Genomic DNA, 27,552 nt, shown 5'->3' on the forward strand with positions numbered 1-27,552 from the left:
TGTGAATCTCGACGAACCTGCCGCGAGACCCAACAACAATAGAATGAGATCAAACCCGGGATCGTCCAATGAAGGTTTCAAGGATAGAGAATATTGACTCGCTGACTATAAAGAGCCAAAGACCAATATTATAATATGGAATATTGACCCGCTAGCTATAGGGAGCCAGAAACCAATATTATAAATGTCGGGAATCACAAGTCATCACACTTGCAATATCGTCGAAGTTGCTGCAGAACAGCTCAGAGAAAACATCTCTCACAAAGTAGAATGAAAACTGATTTGTCTTTTCTAGGGAGGCCACATGCCTATTTATAGAGAGATACTAGCCGATAACCTAAATGGGCTAATGGGCTTAACTAAAATAAATCCTAAGTGTAATGAGCTCAAAATGAAATAGGCCCAAGTAATTGAAAAGCAACTGAATTCAGTCATTTGAACTTGGATCCTCTTCTAAATAGATTTCTAGGATATAAACGATCGTGGCTTCTAGTTCCACATGCAGCCCGCCCAAGAGCTTGACTACTCCTCCATGGACATGCAATAACATCCTTTCCATGGCTAGTTCGATTTGCTTGGCTCGTGCTCTTTTTCTTAGTCCAGCTAGCACGTGCATGTCCCAATGCTCGACTTCATGCCATACCCCGTCATCCTGGAATGCTTCCACATGCCCGTGTGAAGGGTCCTCTAGCTGGATCATATCATATATTCTCTTTATGCTGAGTACAACTTTTTTCTCGGCATTTTGACGAGTTATTTCTGTGAATGTACTTGATCTAGCATAGGTGTAAAGAGATCAGTAAAATAAATTATTAATTAGGTGCAAAAATTGCACCAACCTTTTATACTCTCTTTGCATTTTCGATTATAAATGAGACTCATTTGCTTAGAAGAGATAAACTTAGAAGAAAATAAAAAGGCACAAAAAATCCTATTATCAAGTACCGAATTCAGGATCTTTTGATTCTATATTGAGAACAATACCTTTGCACCAAACTTTTTTCTCCAGAAACCTATGCTTTTATTACCACGATAAATAAAAATTAAAGAAAAGAGTAATATTATAGGAGTTAAACTCCCTATAGTAAAAAGAGAGTGTAGCAGTGACGTACGCTCTCGTCTGGTAATCAAAATGCTTCAGATTTGATATTTAGTGGGACTACTTGTACTCCTTTATTAGTTATTAGGATTTTTATTTTATTGTACTAAACTCATAAATCTCTCATGTAATGAAGCTTTCATAGGAGTCAGTAATCCATTTGAGTTCAACTCCAGACATAATCATAAGTGCCTATTACTTGGGATAGTAATTAATCTCAAGCGATTATAGTTTTTTATTATTTGATTAAGATCCATACTGAATTATGTTGCACAATATATAAAGGTGATCTTTCGCTGACTATGCCTTTCCGGAAGTTTATACCACAAACAATACCTCCTTTCACATGCACCTGGAGGCCTCAGCTTAGCCCTGACGACAACGGCCAACCTTAAATTTTACCGCGGACGAGCCTTACTTATGACCAATCTGCTGATTGGCGTGTGACGGACTCGGCCATCAGGCCATGCACGACTCGCACTTAGATTGACCTCTCAACCATACGACTGAAGGGCTCTAGAACCTAAAAGTGCTTGACAACCTTCTTAGCAGCAATGACTATCCTTTCATCAAGTTAATGACTTAGGTAGTGTTTGATAAATTAATTTCTTAAAAATTAAGCATTTAAATAATTAAAGAAAGAAATATATAGTAAGAGGAATAATCATAAGGATGAGAAAATATTTTGTGAGGGAAAAAGACACCAATAAATAAAAAATGACTTGTTTCATAAGTTAAATTTTTTTGCTCATTAAGTGGTTTTTAACTCAATGATTAAATAGATGAGACAATTATCTTTCATTTTTCTGTCTCTCCTCTTTTCCAAAGTAACTAATTTTTAACTAACTTTTAAACCCTTTTTTTTCGATAGTTGAAACAGGGTCTAAGCACAGAGAAAAATAGAAAAACAATATATACTCTATAAAGGCGAGGTATGGTGGCACCAATGATATCACCAAAAAGTGATGCTCCAATTTCGGTCTGGGGGTGCTGAAAGATGTGGTTTACAAGCAGCAAGTGAACAACATTCGTGGCTAACTAGTATGTGCAAGAATTCACTTCCCTATAGATGCGGGCACTCTAAACGGTCTAATCTCTGTCAAGCAACTCGCCCACGAGCATTGCCAACTGAGGTGCACAAGGCTCACGACTTTGAATAAGGCAATATACCACCTCTGAATCAACCTCTAGGATAACCTGCGATCTGTCTCGCTCCCATACTAACTCTGAACTAGTAAAGACCCCCCAAAGCTCAGGCAAAACCGAGAATCCATTGCCCGTCCGAATCCCGAAGGAGACCCTTACGCCTACCATGCTTTGATTCCCTTCAGAAGCCCCATATGTATTTAGCTTTACCCAGTTCTCAGGCGGACGCAACCAATGAATCAATCCGGTGACCTTCTCCTGGACCAACCCTCCCTTGCTCAATCTCGCACATATTTCATTACGTTGTAAACAAACACAACTTTAGTTGGATACTTCTTCATAATTACTACTGAAAATATATGCAAATTTAATCTCTTCTTGATAAAATTTATTAAAAAATGGGAATATACAAAGATTTGATTATGTTTTGCATGTTTTTATTTTTTTTTTATCGTGTAACTTTAGAAGATTTCCTATTTTTCTTATTTTCAGTTTCATTTTTAAAATTTTCTTCAATTACTTCTTTTTCTTTTTTTCTTTTTTTTAAGGTTGGGTTTTTTTTTTTTTGGGGGGGGGGGGGGGGGGGGGGGGGGGGGGTGGGTTTGGGTTTCATTCCTTTCGTCCAGTTATCTATTGAAAATTGGCGACATGGAGTGTGCATTTCATGAAGTCCATGTAAACGATACATTATGAATTTTTCTAGCTCCCAAATAAACTGAACTGATTTTATTCAATCTACTAAATTACAGCCCCAAAAAAGAGAAAACCCGAATATTTTGGAATAAGTTTATTCTATTTTCATATTAACATCACTTTCATCTTCTTAATTATCTTGTTCTCTTCCTTTCTTTTCTATACCTTGATATAGTTGAATGAAAAAATGAAGAAGTTCAGATTGTACTACGCCACCGTTTTGCATAAGTTCGATTTAGTTCAACTGGAAACTAGCTAGCTAGAAAACTGATGATGGATCATTTACGCGGCAACTTTTATGAACTTAACCGCAAAATTTACCAACTTGTCATCAAAATTTTGGTAGAACAATGGATGAAAGGAAACCTGACACAGTAAAAAATAAAAAGGGTAAATTGCACCATATATCCAAACCTTCACATGTTGCCTTAGTTTTATCTCAACATCGATTTTTTTTCTGAGGTATCCCAACGTTAATGGTTTGATGTCAAATCTATTCCCCCATAAATATTTCATCCATTTTTGACGGAATTGATGACGGAATTCCCAATATAAGGGAAAAATTACATCATATATTCCAACTTTTTTTTTGTTATTTCTCAGTTTTATCCCAACCATTAAATTTTTGCTCAATTCTATCCCAACCTTTTTATTTTTTCTCAATTTTATCCCAATCTTTTCATAATTTCTCAAATTTATCCCAACATGTTGGAATAATATTAAGAAAACAATAAAAGATTGGGATAAAACTGAGAAACTACCAAAATGTGGGAATAAAATTGAGAAAGCATCAAAATGTTATGATAAAACTGAGAAACAACAAAAATATTGTTATATATGGTGTAATTTTTCCTTATATCGGGAATTTTGTCATCAATTCTGTAAAAAATGGACGAATTTTTTACGGCGAGATAGATTTGAAACCAAACCATTAACGTTAGGATACCTCTGAAAAAAAATCGACGTTAAGATAAAACTAATATAATATGTAAAAGTAGAGATACATGATGCTATTTTTCCAAAATAAAAAAATTAAAGGTACGGGATGAAAAAAAAAAGTTCAAAATAGAAAATCATGCAAGTCACATGATAGGTATTAAAAAAAATGAAAACATGACGAAAAAAGGATTAAAAAAAATACAAATCTACGTAACCAAATGCAAACTTTTTTGCATGAAAAACTGTAGAGTGACACATCCAATACTTCGATTCAAATGTTAAATACTTTAATCCAAAATTATTATTTGTGATGGATTTTTCAAGACGCTAAACACTTGAACCGAAAGTAAAAATTAATGAACACTTGTACTAATTACGAATAGTAGAAGTACTAAACACTTAAACTAAAAATACAAAATGTGATACAGTGATTTTTTGTCATATATTAGACGGGACCCCTTTCTATTTCTTTGCCTTGTAATTAATAATGTATTTATAATATTATAGATGTCCTTAGGAGATATCTCACATCTTCATCGGCATAGCGTAATTAATGAATAAATGGAGACACCTTATCGGCACGTAATCATGTGAATATTGATGGTCATAGAGCATTATCTATTTTCCTATTGGTCTATTACATGACCTGTCATATGCATTTTCCTAGGTTAAATTCTCTTATGTCAAGACATATCACGTGTCACTTTAACGTTAATGATCAGCACCCTAAATTTTAAGTATCTTAATAATACGTTAATACTCTCTAGTGTTAGAAAAGAATAGCCTTTTCTATTTGTATTATTGTATACAAATAAAATTTTCCCCCTACGGGGGATATTTGGGGCTGAGTGCTAAGCTTTAATTAGACGATGCCCGCAGCAAATTAAACTAATAATGCCCCCATAATGGCATCTGATCTTATGGGAAAAAGCTGCTTAAATTCACAATGACAGCCTTAATTCACCGATTCTTCCTGTCTTAAAACTTAAAAGATAAAAATTAAATTAAAAACAAAGATAAAAGTTAGGGAATGGAATAATACTTTATTTTTCTTTTTTCAGATTCTCTCTTCCCCTCCTCTTTTCTCCTTCGTTGGTGTGATTCGAGAAGGCAAGAAGCCATATGAAATATAATAAAAACTATTGGTCGAGTGGTAAGCATGCAAATTTAATCTCGTAAAGAGGAGAATACAATTTTAAATTTCTGAAGGCAAAGCTGGAAACCCATAGCTAGATGCTGCAGCCACCTGAGTACTCTCATGATTCCATGTGTTTGGTTGATCAGGAACGGACCCGAGATCTGACTTAAAGGGCGACGAGACCCTTAAGGGGCCCAATGGTGAGACAATTCCTTCGAATTAAAGGGACAAGTATAAGAATTTTCATTAAAATTCAAAGGATTATGTTTTCTTACGGAAAAAATTTAGGAGGCGACTGCCCCCTTCCGCCTCCATGTATCCATCCTTGGGGTAGTTGGATTTGTGGTGTCCTAAGAGTACCTCATGCATTCATCCTTGGCCCAAAAACTTTGAGCATACGCATCTTGGATTTGGGCCATTGTATTGTTTAGTCTTTCGTAAGGATTGTCGTCGGGCCTCTTGATGGGCCGAACTGGTTTTCAAGTTTAGATTTCGAAATTCTAGGGCAACCATCAACTGGCCCAGGCCTTTTTAGCAGAACGGGGTGACCTGATTATTAGTTCTCCTATATTTTTTCAAGAGATTGGATGAGTAAATTGTGGGAAATTGCAAGGAAAATTGCAGAAATATGATAATAATCTCAAATTTCATGAATTATATTCAGATTATTGCAGTTTAGCATTACGAATTCAACTAAGCTCGTTGATTTTAAAATTCACACCATTTTACCAGGAAAAGTGTGCTATATTTCGGCTGCATAAGCCACAAGGTTCAAAGCATGAACGAAAAAGTGTTAATAATCTGTGATCGCGATTACGTATTGCTTGCTGATTAGCAGTGTTATCAGAACTACACCGGACCTTCAATTGGTCGAGACATGGGTTCACGAGTTCAACCAGGATTCGATGGGTCGGATCGCATCTTAAATTAAAATTAAATAAATGCTATGTTATTTGGTAAAAATGATTATTAATGATATTATGGTATTAGATAGTTGAAAAATGTATAAGAATAATTTTTAAACAAGTACAAAAATTGTTCATTGTCATAAAAGCATTATAAAATGTGGAAATAAAACAGCAAAAACGGTTGGTTAGCTAATTGGTTAATGCGTGAGTCTAGAAGCAATGGTTCTTTTCCGGTTAGGTGCTCAAATCACACTTCAACCATTCACTTTTCTAATGTATAATGAAGAATGGACAACCCATTGAACCAGCCGGTTTTAGTATAAAATCATCATCTTCTCATTCTAATAGCATGGCATCTTTTAGCAGGTTAACAACGTATTATAAAACAAAAAAAAGGTCAATTACGCCAAAAAAATCACCAAATTTGATTGTTTTTTCAAATCTAGTATGAACTTCTTTTGATCAAAATATACATCAATTTTCATGTCTTTCCAAATTTAGCATCCATCAATTTTTCTATTTATCTTTTGCTGACATACAAACAAATTGCAGACAAGGTGTGAAAAAATTCAAAAGAATAACATGAATGCATAAAAAATTCAAAAAATATAAAAATGAAAAAAATGAAAAATTGCAGAAAATTTGTATAATAGAAAATTTAAGAAAAGTCCCAAAAATAAGTTTAGAAAAAATATGAAAAATAAAATTCAAAAAATAACAAATCATAAAATTCAAATAAAATGATAAAAGTTTCAGAAAAGCTACTAAAAATACATTGGTTTTCTGATTTTTTTTTTGTTTATCTCCATTTGTTTCAATGAAATTATTTTACGGAAAAGTAATTTCAGTGTTTTTCGGGTGTCTGCATGCACAATATTGTTTAGTCAACCAAAAATTATTTTCAGTCAAATTACAATTCAAGAACAAAACTCGGGAAAATGAATTCCCCTCAAAATTCTCTCATTGCGTACAAAGACTTGATCTACTATGAGGATACTTGGTATCAATGTTAGCAAAAATATTAGAAATTAAGTCCCCAGCAACGACGCCAAAAACTTGTTACCTCCCTCAAGTATACGAGTTATGCAAGTAATCAAGGGATGGGTCAAATCATCCCTTTATTACTTTTGAGGTATGGTGCTCAAATCACACATCAACAATTCACTTTTCTAATTTATAATGAAGAACGAAAAACCCATTGAACCGATCGGTTTTAATATAAAATCGTCATCTTCTCATTTTAATAGCATGACATCTTTTAGCAAGTTAATAACGTATAATAAAACAAAAAAGGTAAATTGAGCCAAAAAATCACGAAATTTGATTGTGTTTTCCAAATCTGGTATGATCTTCTTTCTATTAAAAAACACATCAATTTTCTTATCATTCCAAATTTGGCACCCATCAATTTTTTCTGTTCATTTTTTGCTGACATACAAACAAATTGTAGACAAGGTGTGAAAAAATTCAAAAGAATAACATGAATGCATAAAAAATTCAAAAAATAGAAAAATGAAAAAAAATGAAAAATTTTAGAAAATTTGTATAATATAAAATTTAGGAAAATTCCCAAAAAAGTTTAGAAAATATAGGAAAAATATAAAATTCTGATTATAACAAATCATAAAATTCAAATAAGATTATAAAAGTTTCAGAAAAACTACTGAAAATATATTGGTTTTTTTGAATAATTCTGTTTTGCTTTTCTCTATCTGTTTCAATGAAATTATTTTACAGAAAAGTACTTTCAATATTTTTTGAGAGTCTGCATACACAATATTGTTTAGTCAACTAGAAATTATTTTCTGTCAAATTACAATTCAAAAACAAAACTGGGAAAAACGAATTCCCCGCAAAATTCTCTCAATGCATACAAAGACTTGATCTCCCATGAGAATACTTAGTATCAATGTTAGCAAAAATATTAGAAATCAAGTCCCCAGCAGCGGTGCTAAAAACTTGTTATCTCCCACAAATATACGGATCGTGCAAGTAATAAAGGGATAAGTCAAGTATCGTTCCCATGAGGAATTGATCTAATAATTTTGCTAATCACTGCAATTATCACACCTCTATAATAGCCAAGTCAATTGATTAGATGAAAGGTAAAATTAAACACAAAGCACTAACCAACAAGACACTATCTAGTTCAAATATTGTAAAACAAGGATAAGGAAGCCTAGGGTCTCGATTTCCCTCGATGCTTTCATAACTAAACTCATACTGTCTCCCTTGTTGTTTTCAAATATTCGCAAGTCCACCCGATATTCAATATTCACTCCTAGGTATGTTTCGAGTTGCCTAGAAGATTTGTCTATTTAAACTGACTCCCTATATTTCTATGGAAGTCACAACAATCTAAATAGATTCATTACGCACCAATCCCGACCATGGGTAACCAAGGCGAGCAAGTGTATTTCTCTCTATACCTGTGAATCAACCCGATCATTGACTAGTCAAGGTCGAACAAAGGTTATTCCATCTCCTATCTAAACCGTAACTTACTCCATCAAGTTTGCTAAGATTATTCAATCGATGTAATTGATGGCTAAACAACCACACGCATAGAGAACAAAATGGAACAAGTACTCATATTCATTCAACAATTGAGAAGAGAGTCATGCTGCTAAATAAGCATCGAGTTCCATCTAGTAAAGGATTAGTTCATGCTCACAAAATACATCATCTCACAAGCATATATCATGATTGAACAAGAGGAAAAGATAAGGAAGTAAAAGGAGAGGTTCGAGTGTTATCGGTTTCTTGATCCCTTGCTCGATTCTTCTCTCTTCTTTGGCGTGAATATGGCCTTCTTCTCCCCTGTTCTTGCCCTGTTTTCTGCGGCTCATCTCCTCCCTTTCTTGCTTATGAACAAAGGAGCAATAGAGAAAGAAAAGAGATGGAGATACGTATATAAATTTTTCTCCTCCTCTTTGCTACTATAACATAGGCCACACCTTTAATCTCCTTGTCTTTACCCTCATAAATGAAGGGGTTATCAAGTTTACAACTTGACCATTTGATCACAAGGTGGCCTACCATTGATGACTTTCAAAAAGGTAAGTTGGTTTTGGGAGGGAAGGTGGCAAACCAGTCAGAGTTCCGATTACTATCTCGAATTGTTGCAACTCTAAACCTTCTGCTCTTACAACTTGAGTTGCGATTTCTCGATTGTTAGAGTTGCAACTTCAGCGAGAGCAACTACAATCCATCATTCTGATGCCCCTAACAAACACGAAAACACATCACCATAAGTACCAAAACTATTAAAAAAGGTTGAACACTTTCTAAAACACATGACCTAAAAACTATATAAAAAAAAAACTACCAACACATCGAAAACTTAGCATCGAATTCATAATCTATTGGAAATAAAATAATTTGAATATAAAGAGTTATCATAAGGTCATATGAGCCCGCTCCAGATCCCGACAACATGACTAGTGGAATTAGGTTTATGTGAAATTTTGGAGATTTTGGTCCTGTTGGTTTTTTTTTTGTTTTGGTCAGAAAAGGCAAGGGTTGGACATGTGCTCAGTCTGGACAACTAAGGGGGCAGAAGGCATGAGGCCAAAGAAGGAGATGAAGGTTGGGTTTTGTGGTAATTGATTGCCAGTTATCTTGAACCTTTACTCCGTTCTTTTTGAATTTAATGTTTAGATTGAATTTATCTATGTGTTTTCTCAACATTATGCGTTGTGCATGTAGTTAATTTGATTATTTTCTCTTGATCTAATGAGTTTTTGAGTCTAACATATTTAGTTTCTTTCCGTACTTAATGCTTATAATTATCAGATTATTAATTGTATTGATTTCAATATGAACTCAAAAGGGAAATTTTAGATATGGATTAGGGGTATATTAGCCTAAGATCGGCTTTAATAGATCATTTTTTGGAGAGATTCGAGTTTATGGTTGATTTCTAGGTAGAATAGGAATATACTTATTCACTTTAGGTAGCCAGATTAGGGTTGGTACTTAATGAACTTGCATTAATTCAGTAACTATAGAATTATAGGGTGTCGGTTAGTGTAAATATTTTCTCGAGTGATTCAAAAGAGCCTTAAAAATAGTTAAGAACTCTAGGTTGGTAGGTTTGATCTTGAACTAATTAGAGATAGAGAAGATATATCAAGTTAGCAAAGTGTTGGGGAAAATTGTAATCTTAGGTCGTCTCCACCAATTAATTTTTAATTAATCATAATTTGCTTTTTATTTTAAAGAAAAACTTAAATTTTAATTTGCTCGACTTCGACAAGTTTTGATAATTTCGATCGTTAGTAGAGTTTTAGGTCAAATTCTCATGGGAACGAAACTCTACTCATCACTTTATTACTTGTACGACCCATGCACTTGCGGGGTTTGAAACCGTCAACCAAGTTATTTGGCGTTGTTGGGGGGACTTGTTTCCTGAAATTTCTACCACTTTTGATACTAAACAACTTAGTCATCGATCGAGCTTTATTTTATATTTTCGAGCATAATCTTTCTCTCTTTCGAAATTTTGTAAGTATAATAATAAAATGTGGTCCGATAATGATAAATTGTCGATGGAGAGTTTAATGGCAGAGCATATAGCCGAGAGTTATGCAGATTGGTGGAATTAACGGTAAGCAGGGGAGAGCTTATTTGGACTTGAACCGCAACCATGGCTTTTAATACAAGAAGCAGATGAGCCAAGTATGGATGAATGCATGCAATCACACTTGGCTCTTGACGCAGCGGAACTAAGAACAATTGTAATCTATTGATTCGCGCACAAATGCCAGAAAAGAATCTTCTATAACCTGTTGATTCTACGAATACCAGGGAATAGGCATCAAATTCGTTGATTCAATCAATGTCGATTTTGGAAAAATAGAGAAAATATTCTCTCGAAATTTTATTCATCCAAAAAAACTCAACTGTCTTTAACCCTAGGGTTTTACAAAGTTTAAATTGGAATTAAAATGTCTAAATTGCAAGAAAGACATAAACTATTCTTAAAATTACAAAAATGCTCAAATAACATTAAAATGCCCTTTTGAAGCCCTAAACGATGGAATTCACCTTAAATCTCGTTATTTCACAGCCCAAGGCTGTGAGTTATGCTCCTGAGGCCGCTTCCTTTGAAACAAGGTCATCAGAACTGGTTTTTTCTCCAAGTACCGATTTGTCAGCTCGCCTTCTGCCGCATCATTCTCCCCTGGGTGGAGAGAATTCATCCTCGAATTCGCCCTAGGAGTCTAGAGATAAAATTGCGTCCAAGAGATGACATTGCGTTCAATTGCCCATTGAAAACCCCATAGAAGGCATTAGGCCTACCGCTTAGATTCTCGAATCCATAATCATGCGCAAAATTATCTACACAAACATACACATCTTCCATACTTGACCAGAAACCGATGTCAGCCCATTCTCCAGAATGGATGATTGGAAAAAATCTTGACTTAAAATACTTTGCCACAGTGATTGGTTCGATAGAGACATCTGATATCCTCGTCCTCATCTATTGATTCGAGGCACGGTACTTCTCAATTTCTTACTTCAACCTCGCCTCCCTCCTATCTTTTCTTCGTGAATCCATCCTCTTGTCGATGTTCTCCCAGACCGCACGAACTTGTCAATGGCAATAGCAAATCAAATGTCTTAGAGTCCCATCTGACAACATTATCGATATCCGAAATAGACATGGAACTACTTGCGAAGTTACTATTAGTTGTTGCCATCTCAAAGAATTGGCAGCGCCTTAGTAAAGCACTTTGCTTGGAATAAGATGTGGCAAAATTTTCATTTCTTTCATCCTGTTCCGCATTTGAATCACTCACTGCCAGCTTGTGTCCCACTGCATGAGATGGGACAAGAGCAGATAGAGACAGTTCTTGCTCCAATTTAGATTCCACATAGGGATCCGTAAGACCAGCAGAGACTAGTCTAGGTTCGTCATGAGCACTAATGTCGGGATTATGGATAATGTCTATAGTGGAAACTATTTCATCCCCGATAAATATGGATGATTCGAAGTTCATAACATCAGAATCTGTAGCGGAAACTAATGTCATTAGATCCTCTTGGCTCTCCTTAGCATGACATATCTTACGGTGGTTCCTCTCACATACATCCATGCCCTCGACAAATGGATTGGAGGACACTATTCTACAAGCACCTCCTCCTCATCGAACTCGGGCTCTCCATCTCTGATATCAACTGACGCAGCGGAACTAAGAACAATTGTAATATGTTGATTCACGCACGAATGCCAGAAAACAATATTCTATAACCTGTTGATTCTACAAATACCAAGGAATAGGCATCAAATTCGTTGATTCAATCAATGTTGAATTTGGGAAAATAGATAAAAATATTTTCTCGAAATTTCATTCATTCAAAAAAATTCAACTGTCTTTAACTCTAGGGTTTTACAAAGCTTAAATAGGAATTAAAACGTCTAAATTGCAAGAAAGACATAAACTATTCTTAAAATTGCAAAAATGCCAAAATAACATTAAAATGCCATTTTGAGGTCATAAATGATGGAATTCGCCTTAAATCTCGTTATTTCACACTAAAGACTGTGAGTTGTGCTCTTGAGGCCGTTTCCTTCGAAACTTGGTTATCATAACTTGTTTTTCTCCGGGTACCGATTTGCCAACTCGTCTTCTGCCGCATCAGCTCTCCTAAAAGATTATCAAACTATGCACTTGTTGGCTTTGACAGAAAAAATTGAAACTACGAGTTGGAGAACCGAGAGAGACAAAGGGAGCCGACTGCCTCCATCCTTCACAATCAAACCCTGGACGTGTTGTCACGCCATACCAAATTTAATTCGAAGGAAGGGGTTATCATAGAAGCCATGATGGCCATTTTGCAGGCAAGCGTCAATTGGAGGAGCCCACAATCACAAATGTCAGTGCCATTTGGAGTCTTATGGTACATATTTAATTTTGAGGAGTTTTCGCTCATAGCGTGGGTGTTGCACCTTTTTTTTTTTGGATGTGTAACCTGATATTCAAAAACTCAACGAGTCATGACTAATGCAATTCGAGTCGGACTGGCACACCAATAGGATAAAACTCTTACAATATGGATTTTTTTTTTCATTCGCGTAACTCAAATCCGAGACCATTTGGTCCACTAAGGATGCGTTGATCATAGTTTGAACTAGTCATGTGGCTCGCGCATAGCACGGGTATTTTGCAAATTGATTTTTTGTATATATATATATATCGTATACATTGTAAGGCTTTTGTCATGATGTTTCATTAGGTATCTCATAATTATTTTCTCTAAGAAAACTTGATTTAATATATGTAATTTGCACCCTAAAAATATTCAATGTTGTTCAAAATGTGACAGGTGTAAACGTTCCAAATTGACTGTTTTTATTATATTTTTATGTAATTTCGTACCTTGATGGACACCTCCCTAATGTTTTTTTTTAATTTTATAAACATGAATATAATAATAGATATCTTGAAAAAAAAATATGTATATTTCATGCACGGACATGAAGAAACTTTCAATCTTGAATTGAGGATTTGTAAAAAATGATGTTGTGGCATGCTCTCTTTGTAAGAATAGAAGTCTCTCGTCGCAAAGACTTGATGAGTCTACTTTAAATACCTATAATGATAGATGGGTGATGTCACCACGGTTGGCTAGCAAAAACATTAACGGTTGTTTTATCCTTACCCCTTAGATCCCATTGCATAAAATCTTGATCGTACACGTGTCCTTTATCTTTTTACCTTAAGATTCATTCCTGTTGAGTATCGGTTTTTTCTACCATGTACCTTTTTGTTGAAACTCAATCTCGCCTGTAACAAGTCGGACAGATTCAATATTAAATCAAATCACTAGTTCCACCAAATAAAAAATAATTTAATTACTTGAATAAAAAAAAGAAACAATAAAGATATAGTATACAACATCTATATTGAATAGAACTGTCGCTCGCTCACCCCTGCTCTGCCACCTGTGCGCTCCGAGCCCCATTTCAAGTTTCAATGAATTGCCTTACGTGCCTCTGTCCTTCTTCGTTACTGATGCCCCAATATCCCAAATTTCTTCCTTCGCCCATCTAAGAGATGCACCTGCATTTCCTTCCTTATCCTGGCCAAGTGTTTCAGGGTTTGAAGCCATAGCCGCAACAGTTAACACCAGCGCAGTTCTTCCTCCACTCAGTTTCAGTAAAGTTGCGGAGATAGATATCAATGACATCATCTAGGAGATATCAAGGAGAGTCTAAGTTTGGTTCGTTACGAAGCTGGCCACTCCATTATAATGGAGTACGTGTTTAAATTCAAACCTATTCTTCATGGTGGGCGTCGAAGCTGCTTCACTCGAGCTTTCCCCAGTAGACTTCATCGGGTTGTGAGGTTGGGAAGGAAGGGGGAGAAAGGGGAGTCGGGCTCGGAGCGGGTTGGTGGCAGAGCCGGGGTGGGTGGATCGAGGGCAGTGCGGAGCATTGACAAGTGTTGAATTTTTCACAAGCGAATCTAAGGATTCTTCGAGATTGTATGCTGGCTTCGGTTGGTTTTGTTTGATTGGAGAAGTTGAACAAAGACACCATTGAACATTGTTTCTTTCTTTATTAAAGAAATATATATATATATATATATGTGTGTGTATGTGTATTTGTTGAAAAGGTGCAATTCGGTTTGATTGAACATCAAATCGGATCCGACTCGTCTATGGGCAAGATCGAGCATCAATTAAAAGATACGTGGCCGGAAATATCGATTCTCAAATTATCAAGGGTGAATATTAAGGTAAAAAAATGTAAAATACGTGTACAGTCAAGATCTTATGTAAGGGGATCTGACGAATATAAATAAAATAACTGTGGTAGTTGTTTTTGTTAACTAACAGCCGTAGAATCTCCAGAGAATAGATGATAAATGTTCAAGAAGGAAGGTAGTTGTAGTTACGAATAAAAGGTTTTGGAATTTTTTTTGTTCCTACTAGATATTAGATCGGATTATGGGAAATTATAGATAGATTGTTTAAAAAGGAAGGGAGTTGTAGTTACGAATAAAAGGTTTTGGAATTTTTTTGTTCGTACTAGATATTAAATTGGATTATAGAAAGTTTAGATAGATAGATTGTTCAAGACGGAAGGGAGTTGTAGCTGTGAATAAAAAGTTTTGGAATTTTTTTTATTCCCACTAGCTATTAAATCGGATTATGGGAATTTTAGATAGATAGATCCTTCAAGAAGGAAGGGAGTTATAGTTGTGAATAAAAGGTTTTGGATTTTTTTTTTTCCTACTAGATATCAGATCAGATTATGCAAAAGTTCCCGTGAGAGTCCACGGGTATCGGTTAGACCGAAGCCCTTCACGTATTTGCTGGACCCCACCAAAACGTGTTGGCCACCCACACTCTCGTACTTCCCGCCTCACCAACTCTCAAATATCCAGCCCATTCACCGCGCAGCCTGCTCAATTATCCACGTTTCAATCTATAACTGGTTATTTTCACCTCTTCCCACTCTAATACCGTAAGCCCTTCCGCAGCGAATCACCTTCCAAAGATCGCCAGCCACCACTATTGAAAAATCAACCCAACCGCCTCATATTTAAATCACCCCCCGACGGCCCACCCGTTCCCCCGCTTTATTCTATTTCCGCGTGTCCTCCGCTCAGCCACGCCAACGCCACCGTCCCCGCCGCCGCTGCCAGTCCTCGCCGGAATATTCGTCCCTCCACGCTCTATCCTCCGTTTTCCGAGTACGCAGCGCCATCTCCCGATCGTTCCCCCCTCCTATTTCGCTCTCTGCGTTTCTCTCTCTACCCATTAATAGCTTTTGATCCATAATCTCTCAATTTCTTCTCTCCCGTTCACACTCGAAGAATGAAACCCCGCCTTGCTCTTCCCTCCCGCCGCTTCCAATCCCCTGATCTGCGCGATCTGTACCCCTGATTCTTTCATGCATCCATTCTGCTGCACCTCCACCGTCTCGGAGAACAAGTCGTCGCCTACTCTCTCGCCTCAATTCGCCATGCCCGCCACCGCTCAGCCCCATGCAGGCAGGTCCAATCCCCCCGCCCAGTTTGCTAATCATGTTCAGAACCATAACCACCAGAATAGTAACAACGATAATAACTTGCCCAGTCACCGGTCAACGGCTCCTCTGGCGACGGTGCAGTCTGCGAGGGAGCAGCCGGCTATTGACGTGAAGTTGAACGAAATAGTTGGGAACGGGATAGCCGGTGTACTGTACAAGTGGGTGAATTACGGCAAGGGGTGGAGGCCGAGGTGGTTTGTCTTGCAGGACGGTGTCCTGTCGTATTATAAGATTCACGGTCCTGATAAGATCGTCGTTGATCAAGAGATGGTGAAAGGTTCGAAGATCATTGGTGAAGAATCCATGAGGAGGATCTCCAGGTTCTCCAATGGCCAATCACAGAATCGGCGTCAGCCACTCGGAGAAATTCATCTTAAGGTAATTCCAAGTAGTTTCGACGCTCTAGTGATGCTGCTTTGGTTCATTATCGTCTTCAAACTTGCGCACAATGCTCTCTTCATTCGGGTCAGATTAGAGCTGATTTAGATGCTGATGATTCAGGAAACCGCCTCGACCGATTGTCTGTGAATTTCTTTTCGAGAAAAAGGGCTATTTCGAGTTGATTAAGTCTTGCATTCATATATATCTGACGTCCGTTGATTATCGGCGATGATTAGGTTTCATCAATCCGCGAGAGCAAGTCGGATGATAAGAGGTTTTCGATTTTCACGGGAATGAAAAGGCTGCATTTAAGGGCAGAGAGTCGGGAAGACCGAGTGGCATGGATGGAAGCATTGCAGGCGGTTAAAGACATGTTCCCGAGGATGTCTAACAGCGAGCTTATGGCTCCGATTCAAAATATAACCATGTCGACAGAAAAGCTGAGAGAGCGGCTTCAGCAAGAGGGCGTTAGAGAAGCCACCATACAGGAAAGTGAACAGATCATGAAGAATGAATTCTCAGCGATGCAGCAGCAGCTGATGCTTCTAAAGCAGAAGCAATGGCAGCTGATTGACACACTGCGGCAGTTAGAGGTACATGTTATGAAAATAAGAAAACAAAAAGCCCAACAGAATTCTTCATCGGTTTCTCCGACTCTGCAGAATTCTGTTCATTCAAATGTTTCTTAGTTATGCCAAATAAATTATGGGATGGCACGGCATTTCTTTTGCTGGCCTTTCAGTTAACACTGTAGATTTAGAGTTCGATTCTTTTGTATAGGACATCGGGCAATGATGATTCTTCAAGTAATTATGTATTTATTACATTTCTTTGTGGCTGATTCAAGTCACTTCCTTTTGGTTATAGAGAAAAGATATTATTTTTGTCACCTTTTCCCTTTTCCTGGCTATCATTCTCTAATAAAATTGGAGCAACCTTATGTTACTGTTTGCAACATTTTTAACATCTGCAATTCCCTTAATCCTGGCAAATAATTACACTGAGGTTTTTAATCTTGTTATTATAATTAAAACGTAATTTAGGAGAGGGCTGCACTTTCTCTCCTGTCAAGGTTTCAGCTTTTGGACTGGAAAATTAACGGTGCCTTTCCTTTAAGAAAATTGTTTTCTAAGTTTGATGATTGGTATTTAAGATTTTCTTCTTCATCGTCACTTGGGGAGTGGAACTGATGTCTTGCTGTCAAATTTGCCTGGAAAAATTGATCTAGGATTCTTCTTTGCTTTAAGTAAATGTTTTATGAATTGTAGAAAAATGTAAATATTGAAGTATTTTCTTTAACGCTTACATTTTACTTTTAAGTTTTTAATTAATTGCATTAATCTCCAAAACGAGAAAAGAAAGAAATGCTACGCATATTAAGGGAAAGTATCTATAGTACATCATGCTCTGATATGGCTACATAAAAGTAGAAGTTAGAAAAGAAAATATGTGGTTTAGAAATCACACTAACAGCAAATCCATGTTTACTACATGTGTTATCTACACTATCTCCTTGTATCTACCATGTAATTTGGATGTCGCCTGTAGTTAGACACCTTTTAGATCAAGTATGCAGCCAACATTGAGGTTGGTGAATTGCGATACTTAAGATAGGCGGGAAGACAGTGATCATGGTAATACAGTTGATTCTATAGTTGAATGGTGAGACCGGCTCTCTACAGTTACTTTTTGGTGCTCCATTAGGGGGTTGCTTTAGGGTCATTACTTCAGAAAGAAATAGTTTACACAGTCATATTCATAATTGTACGTCTTTGTCAAGAAGCTGATTTTAATTATACGCTCGAGGTGCATTGATGTATCTTGTTCCCGTGGTGGTTTATATGGTTCTTTTGCTTTTTCCATGACGTAGTAATAATCTGTCCCCAAGACGTAGAATTGTCCCTGCTGATATGGAATCTCGCAATTTGTGGAGTAGGCCAATAGGGTTATTTAAAGAAAGGTTTTTAGTATGTATTAGCACAGGTGGACTTCCTATGATTTCTGAAATAGTTTGGATTTTGAAGTCTTGAAAAGTGTCAAGATTTTTCCTTTAAGAATTCTTTTACTGTTGCTTTGTGATTCTTGATGTTTTGGAAAGAGTGTGCACACAAGGGTTATAAAACCTTATCTTGAGAATCTGTTGATTTTCTCACTTATAATTTGGAAGCACTATCTTTAGGTTATCTGGAAGGTTGGATTCCCTTATCTTAGGCATCAGGCTGAGAAGCTTCAATATTATGTGTTATGTAGACAGAAAAGGTTGATTTGGAGAATACGGTCGTTGATGAGAGTCAGAGACAGTGCAATGACCAAGGGACTTCTGCACTGAGGCGGGAGAAAGATAGTGGTAAGCTTTAAATTTAATGATTATAGGACTGCAAGCTAAAGTAATCTCTGGCTGATGTATTAACCAATCTAGTGCGTTCTTTGTTGGTCTTTTGCCGCCTTTTGGTTCGTTCTTATAATGTATATCAATTGTTTGGTTAAGATTAGTAGTAGTCCTTTTCTGACAGAATGGTGTATTCATATTAGATCACCATTTTTCTTCGATATAAATTTTCCCAAAATCCCATATTTGTACTTCTTTTCAGCAATCTAACCTTTAATGGATTTTTCCATTAAAAGCAGAAGCAAGTGCCAGTGGATCTGAGGATGAAAGAGTTGATATAGCAGAAGAGGAAACGGATGATGAAGACCATACTTTCTTTGATACACGAGATTTTCTATCATCCAGTTCTTTCAAAAGCAATGGTTCCGATTATCGGAGATCATCTTTCTCATCAGATGATGAAGGCCTAAATGCTGGTGAATCTGACAATGACATCAATTCTTCAATCATGCCTTCTGGAACTAACTTTCCGTATGTCAAACGGCGGAAGAAGTTGCCTGATCCTGTTGAAAAGGAGAAGGGTGTCAGTCTCTGGTCAATGATAAAGGATAACATAGGGAAGGACCTCACAAAAGTTTGTCTTCCGGTTTACTTCAATGAGCCTCTTTCATCCTTACAGAAGTGCTTTGAAGATTTAGAGTATTCATGTCTGCTTGATCGGGCAAATGAATGGGGAAAGAGGGTATGTTTAAGAATATAGACAAATCTCTTTTATTTAAAGAGGATCTTACATTCATTTATTATTTGCCTAATGACCTTGTTTATACATATAATTATAAAATATAATTGTGGTTACTGCTGAATGCTGTTGTGAAACAGAAATAAGAAGAGATGAAATTAACTACGAGAAACAATGTTAGCTTGTTAGCAATATTTTTCTGTCTAGTTGAATCACTAACAATTTCGACTTTGGTCTTATAATGAGAATTTTTGTTTTCTTTTTTTCCTCCACAATTTTAGGGTAACAGTCTCATGAGAATTCTGAACGTTGCTGCTTTTGCTGTATCTGGATATTCTTCAACTGAAGGAAGAAGTTGCAAGCCATTTAATCCATTGTTAGGAGAGACGTACGAAGCAGACTATCCAGATAAAGGGTTACGCTTCATCTCAGAGAAGGTACTGCTTATTTAGCCCAAAGGTTATCACAGTGCATATGGTGGTGTTTTCTGTCAGTATTATTTTATTGAAGAAGAAAAACTGAATGAATTTTTTGTAGCGCTCAAATGTGTCTCATATCCTTTTTGTGGTGAATGCTGTTTGTTACTTTGTTGGAACTTAGGCTTCCACAATGTAATGGACGTGTTGGAGTTTAAAAGGAAGTTCTCTGTCTTTTATGCGCTTTCATTATGTTTATAACCAAGGATCATTTTTAGTATGTAATGTGCAATATCAACGATCAGTTACTTCCAATTGACTGATAAAACAAGCATACCTGCTTCCAAACTGTAAACAATAGCTTCTGAGTACAGCAAAAATTCAGCATCTTCATGCTCCCTGCAAAATCTCTCTTCAAGGGTTGTGTGTGCACTTCCTTTGTTCAATTTTTTTTCCTTTAGCTGCAGTTGATGATTTGTTTTGATAGTTGATAAAGACTTTTATGTCTTGTTCTTAGGTCAGTCATCATCCTATGGTTGTTGCATGTCATTGTGACGGTACCGGGTGGAAGTTCTGGGCTGATAGCGATTTAAAGAGCAAATTTTGGGGTCGCTCTATCCAGCTCGATCCAGTTGGCACTCTTACTCTGGAATTTGATGATGGAGAAGTATTCCAGTGGAGTAAGGTGATACTCAAGTTAACTCACCATTTTATTTTAAGGCTTCTCTTTGTGACAAGGGCACTTTTTTCATTTAGGTAACAACATCTATATACAATCTCATACTGGGGAAGCTTTACTGTGATCATTATGGAACAATGCGGATACAAGGAAACCGTGAGTATTCGTGCCAGCTGAAGTTCAAGGAACAGTCTATCATTGACCGAAACCCCCACCAGGTTCTCTTTCTGACCTCTGACTTGACTAATCTAGTGATCTTTTATCAAGTGATAAATAGAATAAATACTTTTCCTTCTTGGGCTGTTTTTCAGAATTTAAGGTCTGTCATGTCAAAACCGTTGAAGAAGTTGCGTGACATGCAACTTTACTTTGTTTAATTATTTATTTAGCATGATTTTCTTATGGGCTAAACTTTCATGCCTGAACCGAGTAATATTATGCTTGGTTGAATATAGTTTGCTATGCAACTACTTATAAAGCCATTTTGCATAATATAATTCGATTTTGGTTTTCTTCCTATAGGATAAGATGATAATTTTTTAATTTTCATTTTGTTGGGTTGCATACTGTCAAATTGCATCTTCTCTTTGTGCAAAACCTGGCTCGAGTTAATTTAAGTTGCAAATTCTACGGAGCCCTGGGACTAGTTGATTGGGTGTGAGAAGTCCCTATCTAGCATATCCATCCTTGTGATCCATCGTTTGCTTGTATATGGTGCTTGATATTTAATTATTTGAGCCTTATGTGGTGTGTAAATTATGTCTTTCCTTTCAGGTGCATGGTATAGTTCAGGATAAGAATGGGAAAACAGTGGCAACGTTATTCGGTAAATGGGATGAAAGCATGCATTATGTGATTGGAGATTCTTCAGGGAAGGATAAAGGGTTGGAGTCTTTATCTGAACCCCGCTTGCTATGGAAACGGAGCAAACCTCCCAAGTTTCCAACAAGATACAACTTAACACGCTTCGCCATAACACTCAATGAGCTCACCTCAGAGCTCAAGGTAATTGTTTTGCTCTAATTTGAGTTTTTTTGGAAGTTACTCTATATAATAAGAAGAGAAAGACAGGAGAGAGTGGAGCAGTTTGGCTTTTGATTATGCTAACAAAGAAACCACTACGTGCAAAAGATAAGATTCTGAATGATCAATTTATGATCATTTACTGAGGCTTTAACAATCTTACTACCCTCTGCCTCTGCTCCTCTTTCTTATCTTTGCACACATTAACCAATCTTTGAGCACCTAGGAAGTGTTGACATCATCATAGCTACATTCCCACACTTTTTTACTATTATAATATTCAGGGATGTGCCCCAACAATGAGTCCCGGAGTTCTGAAATGCAGGATGCTTTTCTAGCATTCAGTTTGCCTATCAGATTTGTTGATTAGGAAGACTACAGTTATGTTTGTTTCAATCTAATTAAATAAGTGCTTAAAAGTTAGTTATAAGTTAGTTATAAGGGAAAATGAATGTAAGAAAGAGGAAAAGATGAGAGATGAGGGTCTCTAAACTACTTAATTATTAAGTAAAAATAAGTGATTTTTCACCCCTTCTTCTCATTCCCAGCTTCTTCCTACACATTTCTTCCCTTAATTAATTAAGTGCTTAATTTTTAAGCACTTAATTTATCAAACACCACCTTAGAAATATGGCTTTTCAAAATAGCATTTTTTTTATATTTTTTAATAAACTTGGATATTATATGGACATTTGTGGACTATTTTATTTATTGCATCATTTACATTAGTTCTGATCTCATGTAATTTATTATAATATTATTGAATTTTCACCCTAAATGAAAGGGCTGGGATCCACAACTGCGGGTAAAGACAGGCAATGAAGTAGTGAATGATTTAAGTGTCTTAGTAATTATTGGTTCATGGATTCCCAGGGTAGATATTTCCTACAAGAGGATTTGTTGGAATCCTTGGGGATTTTCCCCCAATTAAGAACTCCCTCACCCATTCAGTGTTATCAATTCAACCCTAGTGTTGGCAACCTATAATAACCAGGCGCATTTTAGCAGACCCAAGTATTTGGTAAACAAAAGTTGCAAAAAGAGTTTTAGGAATAGATTGCTGCTGGTGCTAAGTTGGTCAAGAGAAATCGAAGCTTAGTCGCTGGGAGCACTGTCTGTAGTGTAACGGGTATTGAGGGCACGAAATTATTGATCTGTGAAGAGCTTATTGTGCTATGCAGTTGCAACGTTGCCCTTAGAGTGGCAAACCTACTTCTGCTCCTGTCTTTGCATGATAGGTTTGGTGTTTGATTTCTCTCTTTTGACTGATGTAACATTATATCAAAACTTCTTGGCAGTTTCCATTTTCTGAATTTGCCAGGAATCTTGACTTGTTTCAAAATTTGTCTGCAGGAAAAATTACCTCCGACTGACTCGAGACTGAGACCCGACCAGCGATATTTGGAAAATGGGGAGTTTGAAATGGCAAATGCAGAGAAGCTGAGGCTTGAGCAGAGACAGCGGCAGGTAACTGAATCATGTCTTATCTCCGAGTTGAATTTCCCAGTTTTCTTCTTAATTGAGGGACAAAAACAATCTCATTTATATCCTTTGAGTTCACACTGATGAAATGATGATCAACCAGAAACCTGAAAAAAAATAAATTTGCAAGTGGACACCAAATTATAAGGTAGGGAGAACCATGTGGATGTTATATACTCCTCATCAGTATTAGCGACTTTCTTAACATGCTTTTCGAAAGAGTTTGGTTGTTTCCAATGTCAAGATTTGGTGAACGATCTTCTGAACAAAAATGAAGTTTATAAGCAGTAAAAATAATCGTAAATTTTTCTCGAGAAGACAGACCGAGATGAAGATAATAGTCTCATTTTATGATGGTGGATAGGATGAAAGTAGTATTCCAATGTACATTGCATCTGTCAGTTTTACATTTGAGATTTGATGAGATTAATAACTGTATCCTACCAATGTGATTCAGGCTCGGAAGATGCAAGAGAGGGGCTGGAAGCCTCGATGGTTTGCAAAGGACAGGGAAAGCAACGCCTTCCGTTACACTGGCGGATACTGGGAGGCCAGAGAACAGGGGAGCTGGGAATCTTGCCCTGATATCTTTGGCCAGATTTCTTCTGACCAAATGCTCGATTAATGGCTCCAATCTCCTTCAGGAGTCGTCACTTGTTTCACGATTTTTCTTCTCCCCATAGGGTAGGCAGCGAACCATTCCAGAGCTCTCAGTACTCTGCAGAGCAGCGTTATCGTTTGTAAGTAAGCATTAGATTCAAGTTATTCAACAGTATAATAAAAAGAAAGTAAAGAATTTCTTTTACACTCGTGTTCGCCCTGTCCTGTCGGCTCGATTTTGATGGTGGGTGTTTGGTTCTTCTGTATATTAGGACATATTTTGAGATTCAACCCCAGAAAAGATCATTGTGCCCGACAAGAAGGGTTCTTAAATTAAGATTATCCATGGGGACGCGTTAGTGCCAGTTCGAGGGCATAGTCTCCCCAAGTCTCTTACAACACTGAACATGTGCTCCTTCAATTTTGATATTTAATTGGATATAGCTTGTTTTATCGACGAAATTTAAATTGGCTAAATTTATATTAAGTACGAAACTACTCCATTTGGTTTTGGAAGTGGGTGATGATCGGCCTTCCACCTTCTCCTTCCTCCTGACCGGGCGGATACCCAAATCGCCCCGGGGAATTTTTACCAGAGCTCAAGAATGGAGAGCTTGTGGCAATCGGCGACGTTCCAAGGCCCGAACCTGGAAGAGCACAGCAGGATTGAGTTCTGGTCAAACCCGGAGAGGACCGGGTGGCTGACGAAGCAGGGGATTGCATTGGCCCCTTGGTTCAAGGACCCCAACGTGACCCACTTCTCGGCCCCGCACAGGGTCAACCCCGTCTCCAATTGCCTCACCATCAAGGGCTCGGTGGACGTCCTCAACAAGCCCCTTCGCTTTCGAGGTGTCCACAAGCAAGGACACGATGTACTTCATTGCCGATTCCGAGAAGGAGGAGGATTGGATCAACTCCATCGGAGATCGATCGTGCAGCTTAATTCCCATCGGGAGGCCGAGGGAGGAAGGAGATGCGGGAAGAGTAGTAGAGTAGAGATAGTCGAGGAGAGAGAGAGGGGTGGGGCATTTTTTGAAAAAATAAAAAATTATGGGTTGTAGCATGTAAGGGAGATGGAAGGAGATCAGATCTTCAATGGCTTGTTACCTGCCACTGCAGCCAAGGCGAGGTGGCCAGCGACTAGGGGTGGTCACTGACAAGCCTCTATAACTTTGATCTCTTGTTTTCTCTCTCTTTTCGAGAAGAGGGAGAGGAGATTTGGGTTGCTCTAGCTTGACTTATCAGCTGAATCTAGGGATTCGCCTTTGGCAGTGATCGCCGGTTTACGAACCGCCAGACTCTCTCTCTCATCAATGCGAAGAGCGAAAAAGATGAGAGATCTCTGGTGGTGGCTTGGTGCCTACCACCGCTACAGGCAAAGTTGCCCGCGACCGTTGAGGCTTGGCGACCTTGCCTAGACGGTGGTGACCGGCACTAGTGATTGCAACCCCTCCTGTTGCAATTTTCAATTTTTTTTTTAACTTATGAAGTAAAATAATAGAAAATATTGTGGCAAAAGTGGATGAAACGAAATATGTTGAGCCAACATACTTTTCTTTTTTGGGTAGGAGAAGCCAATACATATTTAATTATTGAGCATTTAAATTACAAGTCTTAAGTTTTCGTCATTTATAATTAATCAAAACAAACAGATGATGAGGCATCGGTGATTCAATGGTAGGTAGAACTCAGTCAGGAGAGAGGAGATACAGTTGGTTTAAAATATATAGGGTTAAGAACGCATTTTTGGTACATGCAAATAAATTATTTGATTTCAAGTAATTTATCTTTTTTTTTTTAATAATTTGTTGAGTTATATACAAATTACTTGAAGATTTTAAAGTAAATACAGCAGGTATCACATATCCATTTTAAGTATATGTATCATAGAGTTCCGAGGAAACAGTAAGATCCGTAATTTTTGTATCAGTGTCTCGGTATTGATGTGATTGAGAGAGTTGGTCGGCGTGAGCTTTCAATATAAGTGGTGGACAACATAGCTTGTGTGGATTGTGCTGGACCATGGGTCCAACAAATCCAATTTTGAACCCGACTTTGATGTTTGCTGGTGGACATATGTCACGTCCCGTTCCAACCCGATTGCCCACATGATTTAACCGTCCAATCAAGTCTTGATGGCTTTGGTCACAACATGGATGGGACCTATTTAGAGTTTTGGACCAATGAGTAGTGACCGAAACATCGCGGACACACCCAAGGTTGCAATGACCGATTAACAGACATCGTCATTGCTTTGATTGACACTTCAGCAGTTTTCTCTGATCTTCAATAATATCATATATACGACTATCATAGCGCTAGTTCAAACTTGTCTGTCTGACATCGATGGCAAACCCAAAATTGTGGCCCATAACGTGACAGGACTCTGAGACCTATTTGGGTTGGAGCCTATATATGAAGCTATCTTCCCCTATAAGGTACTATTTGAGTATTAGGGATATGGATTTGGTAAGTGAGACTACTTATATACACAAAAGCTATTCCTTCCTCCATCCTCCCCTCAACCCACCTTCTCTCTCTACAAAAAGCACCTCCCCTAAAAGTAAAATCCCAAGTCCTGACTCTCTCACTAGCGCGTCCGACTCCTACCGGGTGTGTTGGGCGTCACTGTCATCACCAATGGATAATTGAGGCTCTCTCTCTCTCTCTCCTCCCCCCCAAGTGGTGGTGACTTCCTTTGATCCTCTCCCTTCTCCTCTATTCTCCTTTCCTTTCCTTCTCGATAGAGCGATATGTAGGATTGTCTTCTTTGCTAATTAAAAGTGATATATATCCTAAATAAATCTGTAGGCGTGGTAGGAAGAGATGGCAGCACCGCGTCGGTTGATCTACGGCGACCTGATCGTCCTCTCTGAGGTCGATTTCATGGCTGAGTTCGCTGTGGTAAACCCCATTTCGATCAAGCCCGAAGCTCCTCCATGACTAGGTCGTTCCCGTGGCTGTGGTCATTTCCCCCATGACATCTTCGACGTCTCTGCTCTTGGATCCGCTGTGTAGACGGTGTTTAACGGTGTCCCAAAGGTCGCAATGGCCTTTCTCCTCTTACTTTTCGTCATTGGTAAGGTTCATGCGGTGGCGGTCTCCCCTTTCCTTCCGGTGATCACGCCCTCTCCCTCTCCGATCAGACCTAGGATGGTAAGTGGTGACAGTAACGGCGCAGCGGCTTCCTCCAACCCGACATCTTTGATTGATTGGCTTTTCCCCCTTTCTTCCAGTGACGGATTATTCTCTTGGCCTCCCGTCTCCTCCCCGCGATAGTATGCTCGCCAACCCTGACACACGATCGTGCCATCAGTCTAATAGTCCTACCTCTTGCCTAAAAAACCGGACCTTTGTGGCTTTTGCTCCTTTTTTGTTGGTTTTTGCAAGTCTTGGCTCTCCTACTATGGTTACTAGTCTGAACTGATCAAGGAGGCATTGGGCCTTCTTGGTTTGATTACTTAGGGATTGGACTATTATAGATTAGGTAGACTGATTATGTCTGTTGGTTGTGATTATTAGTGGGATCTTGTGCTCGGATACTAGCCCGGGACAACCCGACCACCCTACTTCAATATGGAGTAAAATTTCATCGTGGATTTAGGATGTCCTCTTTCTCGATTATTGTTGGGGTCCACGATGAAATATAGCTAGCAGGCAATGATAGGTGCTAACGGTTTCAAGATAGAAACTACAATTGTACCCATTCTTCTATGATGTTTCTCCCATTTCCATTGTAATTTGCTCGATGGATGAACCATTTGTTTATGCTCTTGTAATTTCCGATCGGGCATTTTCCCCTTGTATTCGTTTTTGCTATGGATTAAAAAAAGGTCCACTTAACCGTTTGAGCAAAAAAGAAAGTGAGACTACTTATAATTGATACATCAACTCCTCAATGAAATGAAGTAATCTCTTTCACTTTTGTTTGG

At 37.8% G+C, this 27,552-nt stretch overlaps 1 protein-coding gene, 1 long non-coding RNA gene and 1 pseudogene across 4 annotated transcripts; all 3 read left to right on the forward strand.

The window, feature by feature from the left end:
• Positions 1 to 15,491: 15,491 nt before the first annotated feature.
• On the forward strand, positions 15,492 to 23,825 carry LOC116188141 (oxysterol-binding protein-related protein 1C-like). Of its 2 annotated transcripts, none has more exons than XM_031517303.1 (10): positions 15,492 to 16,349; positions 16,589 to 16,945; positions 18,603 to 18,699; positions 18,978 to 19,423; positions 19,702 to 19,857; positions 20,354 to 20,521; positions 20,593 to 20,733; positions 21,290 to 21,520; positions 22,892 to 23,005; positions 23,478 to 23,825. In XM_031517303.1, the coding sequence occupies exons 1-10, from the start codon at positions 15,834 to 15,836 to the stop codon at positions 23,643 to 23,645; spliced, it is 2,394 nt and encodes a 797-aa protein (XP_031373163.1). In that variant the 5' UTR covers positions 15,492 to 15,833; the 3' UTR covers positions 23,646 to 23,825. The 2 variants fall into 2 exon arrangements, with proteins under 2 accessions (XP_031373163.1, XP_031373164.1); XM_031517304.1 differs by having other exon boundaries at positions 18,981 to 19,423.
• A 146-nt stretch (positions 23,826 to 23,971) lies between these two features.
• LOC116188142 lies at positions 23,972 to 25,264 on the forward strand (annotated as a pseudogene).
• A 737-nt stretch (positions 25,265 to 26,001) lies between these two features.
• LOC116187336 lies at positions 26,002 to 27,334 on the forward strand. 2 transcript variants are annotated; one of them, XR_004152031.1, is made up of 2 exons: positions 26,002 to 26,308; positions 26,432 to 27,334. It is a non-coding gene; the product is annotated as an uncharacterized LOC116187336 (long non-coding RNA). The 2 variants fall into 2 exon arrangements; XR_004152032.1 differs by having other exon boundaries at positions 26,002 to 26,305.
• Positions 27,335 to 27,552: the final 218 nt, after the last annotated feature.

This window comes from Punica granatum, chromosome 8 (genome assembly GCF_007655135.1).
Source record: "Punica granatum isolate Tunisia-2019 chromosome 8, ASM765513v2, whole genome shotgun sequence".
NCBI lineage: Eukaryota > Viridiplantae > Streptophyta > Magnoliopsida > Myrtales > Lythraceae > Punica > Punica granatum.